The 6,041-nt window shown below is 36.8% G+C and overlaps 1 protein-coding gene across 1 annotated transcript; it reads right to left on the reverse strand.

The window, feature by feature from the left end:
- Positions 1 to 311: 311 nt before the first annotated feature.
- On the reverse strand, positions 312 to 3,272 carry ftz (fushi tarazu). The gene is made up of 2 exons (XM_070113163.1): positions 1,919 to 3,272; positions 312 to 1,812 (listed from the first exon to the last, which is right to left on the reverse strand). Exons 1-2 carry the CDS (start codon positions 2,922 to 2,924, stop codon positions 1,127 to 1,129), a joined length of 1,692 nt encoding a protein of 563 aa, XP_069969264.1. The 5' UTR covers positions 2,925 to 3,272; the 3' UTR covers positions 312 to 1,126.
- Between the last annotated feature and the right edge of the window lie 2,769 nt (positions 3,273 to 6,041).

Below are 6,041 nucleotides of genomic sequence, written 5' to 3' on the forward strand. Positions count from 1 at the left end.
GAGTAAACACACGTCATTGCGAACACACTGCACTCAATGTTATGCTTAGGGCACATTTGGGTACAAATTGAAAAATGACCAATCAATGTTTAAAGTATGTAATTCAATAGAAAAGGTACTATATGTTACCAGCCATCGTAAGTACAAGCGTTTGTGTCTATGTATTTATGTAGACACATGTTAGTGCACGCGTTTCTGCACGGTGATAGTTGGTGGTGGTGCATCTAAGCCCGACCGCTTCAGTGCGGGACATAATGCGTTGTGCAAAATGCATTGAATTATATTTATGTAGGGTAGCCAAAATGTGACAGTTTTTGTTTCGAAAAGTAGAATTTATTGCTGAAAAATATTGGCGATAGGGGGGAAATCGTTGCAGCTGTTGTGATTTCACTAAACTTTGTACATATAAACGCGAGGCTATTTGCGTAGGGTTTAACTGCATATATATTAATTACAACATTCTAGGGATGATTTCTACTAAATAGTTGGCTAACCGTTTCCTGACAATTAGACAATTCCAAAATTTAGTCTTAATATACAATATATTATATCAAAGATTTTTATATAAAATAAAGAACTCATTATAAATATTATTAAATTACTACTTGCTTATACATTTATATCTATCAGGTATTCCTTTATACATATATGCTTTACATTTTTTGTATGATTCGGCTTTCATCACAATGCACAACCTGGTTCTAGTAGAACTAGGCGGCTGAGTATACTTCTATAGAAGTACTCTAATAATTTATGAATTTTGACCGCGGTTGTCACCCGCTTCGCTGCTCTGTAAACTCAGCAGCTGAAAACTTTACTCGAAACGCACTCTAATCCATCCTTGTCCTACAATCTACGGTAAAATCGGTAAAATGTCAACCTTTTGACGGAAGTGAGTTTTCCTGTGAATGTATTTTTCTACTAGAGTGTGCACACGAGTCCGCAGGGGATCTACCTGTGTGCTTTCATTGCGATCCCTCAAAAATCGGTATTTTTCTTTGACCGTTTATCTAACATAGTTAAACGGCAGAAAATCGAAATGTTTGTGCATCCATGCACCCTCTGAGTACCGCACAGTCAACTGACTGTGTGTTTCTAACGTTTGTGGATCACCACGCTTTGGCTTCTACGGCAAATACATCGAGGATCCTGTTGATGAGTTTGCCATTTGCTGTTGATGCTGATGCTGTGAAGGCAATACCTGTTGCAGTTGTTGTTGTGTTATTGATTGGTCTAAAGATTGTTTATGCTGGCGCTGTTGGAGGTACTGCTGCTGCTGGTAGGTGTGTGGTGGATACTGCTGGGCCAATAGATATGGTGACTGCTGTGGATACTGATGATGATTCTGATTGTACAGTGATTGTCCTGCTGACCTAGCACCATACATTTGGCCACAATGTGGAAAAGTGTCCTGTGCTGGATAAGCGGTCATTGCATTTGGCGAATAAGCTTGCCCACCAGCCATGTAATTTGGATAAGTAGGCGGAATGGGGCCGTTAGTTTGGGCACCCAAGTACAAATATTGTCCTGGGGAAGATGATTGCGCAGGTGGACAAGCTTCAGAGTTGGTGGTTGGGTAGTGTGGAAGACCATGTAATTCCGGAGCGGCGGGTTCCAGGGTGCGGTCCTTCTTGCATTTCATGCGCCTATTCTGAAACCAAATTTTTATTTGACGTTCAGTGAGTGATAACGTATTGGCAATTTCTATACGACGACTGCGGCTAATATAACGATTTGAATAGAACTCCTTTTCCAACTCCACCGTTTGGAAACGTGTATAGGTCTGACGTGTGCGCTTTGAATCTTTACCATCTACAATCAATAGAAGTAATAATATTATTAAATAACTAAAATAAGCATATAAATAAATAACTATACATATGTATAAATATCATGATAGGGGTTGACAAATGCTAACCTGCTGGTGAATTGTCTTCACAGAGGGACCAATTAATCTCTGCTGCTGTATCTGTCAAAATTTGATGATTGATTTCATGTTGCTGCAATTGCAATGGCTGGTCTTTATGTTGATTGACAGTTTGGTCTTGCGGCGACAAGGGTGGTGTGCTAATACCACCGACGTGAGATGTGCTTCTGGAGAGACTGGTTTTTATTGGTTCAGCAATAGTTGACGCGATCGCCAACAATGGCTGCTCTATTGTAGTTGCCGGCATAGTTGCAGATGCATTCGATGGAGGTGGTGTAAAGTAATCGCTGGTTTTTCCATGATTCAATTGTTTCAAAGATTGTGGAGAGTATGCCTCCAAATAACTCATTTCTGTTCGGCTTGGTGATGGCAGTGTACTATGGGTGGAAGGTGTTGATATACGACTGCCGTCAACGGTAACATCCTGCTCCAAACTGGACGGTGCACTGGCTGGGTAACCAGTTCCATTATCACTTATGGAATTTGTACTGCATTTGCTGGTTGATTGTTTATTTGGCGAGCTAACCTTTTCCATTGTGGTAAAAAAGTAGTTTGGATTATACTTCAATTTCTTTGCAGGATTAGTAAGTAAGGAACGTAAGGTACTGGGTTTTTCTGTTTCTTGTGATATATTTTCCTCGCATTCGATTTGCTTTCGCTTAATCGGTTGAGTAGAGTGTTTATCCTCAAAAGTATTTAAATCTGTGACAACAAAAGGACTTCTCTTCGCTTCATCCTTCCTCCCGTCGGAAGTATTTTGATTAATCGTATTTTTATAACCAATATATTGACAGTATGATTCTGTAGATGCTGAGTTGTTATAACTCCATACTTCACTAGAAAAACGGGTGTGATCCAAATTGTGCATAAAGTTGCTGCCACCGGCTGTATCGTAATAAGGCATATTGTTGCTGTAATATCCATTATAAGCATACGCTTGTTGCTGAGTCATCATTGCGTTGTTTGCGTACTCAGCGTAGTAGTTGGTAGTAGCCATATTTTTAATATATTTATAACTTAAATCACTAAATATTATTTTAGCGAACTAACGTTTGCAACGATGTGATCCTGTTGAAGTTACCTTAGCAAATGTGGTAGTAAAATGTCTGATCCAGCTTAAAATACCCTCGAAACCTTAGCTCTACTGCCTGCGTTTTTTTCTAACGCCGTGCTTATTCCTTTATTTTGGCACACGACCTTCCCTGAAATTTGTTGTTGTTAGTATGGCTCATACTCTGTTTACATTATTGTTGTTGCACCGTTTCGCTCGTCATAGCACATAAATATTCCTTCGTACGACATTTTCGACACATGCTGTGTGCGTACGACCATCTAAATATGATGCCGAGTGAGCACAATTTGAGTTCCCCTCATATACTATGCTGAAAACACTCATTCAGTCCATTCACCATCATCTACAAAGGGTGAAAGCAGTACTATCCGTACATATATCACATATATATTGCATGTTGCAAAATAACAAACAGCAGGTCAGGGCGAGGAAAATGTATTGCACTTTTCTGTTCTATTTTTTTTTTAGGGGAATTTTTATCCGAACGGATAATATTTATGTCGACTCAAGACACGGTAGAAGTCGGAGTGGAAAACTCGGATAAGCATATGAGATTTTATCTTAGAACAATGTCTAATGTTTGCATGCCTACCTGCTGAGCTCTTTATTGCTTATAAACGATGCTCTTCTATGTGCAGAGCGCATTATTAGCGCGAGATTTTCAACGCTTTACGCCGCTGCATTACAAGGTCAAATCACATAGTCATAACGATTTTCGAGGCCAGACGCACGCATGTACTGACTAAATACAATACGCTTCAAGCACCGTTCGTATGTATATTTCTGCATCTATATTGCGACTACCTCCCAGTGTTAGTAATTAAAACGAATGCCAAAATAGAAAAACTTTGAAAGGACTTGAAATAGAAAAAGTATCACTTTCGTACTTCAACTAATTGAAATAATCATAAACACATAAAATAACTAAAGAAATGCTGTCAAAATGTTAAAATGACGAAATGTACGTACATACATATATATCCAGTGTTTCGAAGCTAAGAGAATAATACCAAATATATACATTCATATGTACTTATATATCATGTATATACATGATACCGATGTTTTTCAAACCCGATGATGACAACAATGATATTTCATCTTGTTCCAAAATTGTTGGGAAAATACCCACAGCTTTTGTTAGCGATTCTTTTATTGTCCGTAAAAATCTTCTTCTATTGTAAACTTACTGCACAAATACTCTAACTGTATTTTGTGCATAATTAAAGAATATTCTCATGTAGACACTATCTATTATACATATTGTTGTTATTGCTGCTGGCGACAGTACGTTTATTACGCGCATTTTTCGCGGAAGTTCATAAGAAGGACCGAACTTCGCAATAAAGGTAGCAAACGCGTCGCGCCTTATTTATGGTAAAAGAATCATAGAAACCATTACGTATCATTTCGGTAGCTGTAGATGCATTTAAGTTCGTACTTAATTATGACAAAGCCAGAATATATAAGCCCGTCACGTCAAATAATTTGCACACTCTAAGCCTCTTCATTGAGTTAAACCGATAAAGGCGTCATGTTTTATAGTTGGGAAAAAAGATTACATACATGTTGTTACATCTTATTAATCAAACTAGTAAACAGTAGCAAAGTAAAAGAATCATAAAGAATTTACTATTTCGATATATGGGAAGCAGGTGTGGGTGTTGTTCGTCCAGGATAATGCAATTCGCCAAATTAGTTCCTGAGATATTCAATTTCATCTTAGAGTGGACATTCCCAGTGTTAGATGGTAAAATCAACGGTAAAAATATAAAATATTTCTATTACCTATAATCAGCGCTATCTATAGTTATGTATATGAGTGTATATGTATATGAGTATATGTATATGTTCAGTTATATTACAAAATTAGAACTAGGAAAAGGTACTGGTGGGTTTTGTTTTATTTAAAGAGAAAAGCTAAACTTAAGATAAGGTAACCCAAACTAATGGTATTCAAAATAATGATACTTGTATATGACGAATAGGTCGGGTGGAGCGCAATTTTTAGAATATGCTAAAAGAGCGCCATTGCCTTGGCAGGTTGATACCAAATTTGGTAAATTGGTCGAGTAATTGAGAAGTTATGTGTTAGGATGCAAAAATTGGTACGCTCTCGCCGAGGGTATAATTTTTAAACTGAGATGTTTATGGCCCTCATATGTCGTTAATCTCTACCGAAACATACCTCTTATAGTTTTGAACAATGTCATTATATGATAAGTTAGTACAAGCCTTATGTTAAGTTTTTCTAGAAAATCCGTTCATTATTTGTGTTAGCAACGAATATGTTAATTAGTAAAGCATGCCAAAAATTAATTGCATAAGCGGATATTAAATATCTGCTTGTTATAATTCAAAACCAAAGTTTCTAAGCTAATCGCATTGATAACGTATGTAATTCAATTATCGACACATGACCAATCACGCCCATTCAGACCATTGCATCTTCATTTATGACACCTTTGTAAAGAAAAAAACAATCAAGCATTACATATAGGAAAGTTCACATGTACAGTCATAAGTATATCTGTAAATTCTTCTTATTTAGTATGTAGCAAGCCAACCAATAAACAACGTAACGGGAGTCGTGCCAGTTTAATTCACATTAATAAATTACTTTAACATTGAAATCGATCCTCCCTCTTTGATATATCCCCACAAAAAATTACTTTCGTGGTTCAAATGCACTATCTAGGTAAAAATACCTAGAAACGTACATATACCACCTACCCCGCAAGAAATAAAATACTACAAATTGCTTAGGTTCCATTCTAGTTTACATTCACGCTATTTTTTTACAAAAGCAACTGCTTAACCAAAGTTGTGATGCTCTGGAAATGCCAACTAATCTGTAATATGTTCATACGTTTTCAAAGAATGGTCAGCATTCGGCGAAAGCAAGAAGAATTAAATTTATTTTTCATTAGTTACACTTTTTCAGAGTATTAATCGTTCTTTGGTTATATAGTTTAGAGCCTGTTTTTGAACACTATCTTATGTTGAAATTAATTGCTTTACAATATTATTACACAGATTCCA

The sequence above is a fragment of the Bactrocera oleae genome, chromosome 2 (assembly GCF_042242935.1).
Source record: "Bactrocera oleae isolate idBacOlea1 chromosome 2, idBacOlea1, whole genome shotgun sequence".
In the NCBI taxonomy this organism is placed as follows: Eukaryota; Metazoa; Arthropoda; class Insecta; order Diptera; family Tephritidae; genus Bactrocera; species Bactrocera oleae.

Coding starts and splice junctions, on each gene's coding strand:
- ftz (XM_070113163.1), bottom strand. CDS start 2,924: ATGGCTACTACCAACTACTACGCTGAGTACGCAAACAACGCAATGATG. Junction 1,813..1,918: donor TGAAGACAATTCACCAGCAG/GTTAGCATTTGT, acceptor TATTGATTGTAG/ATGGTAAAGATTCAAAGCGC.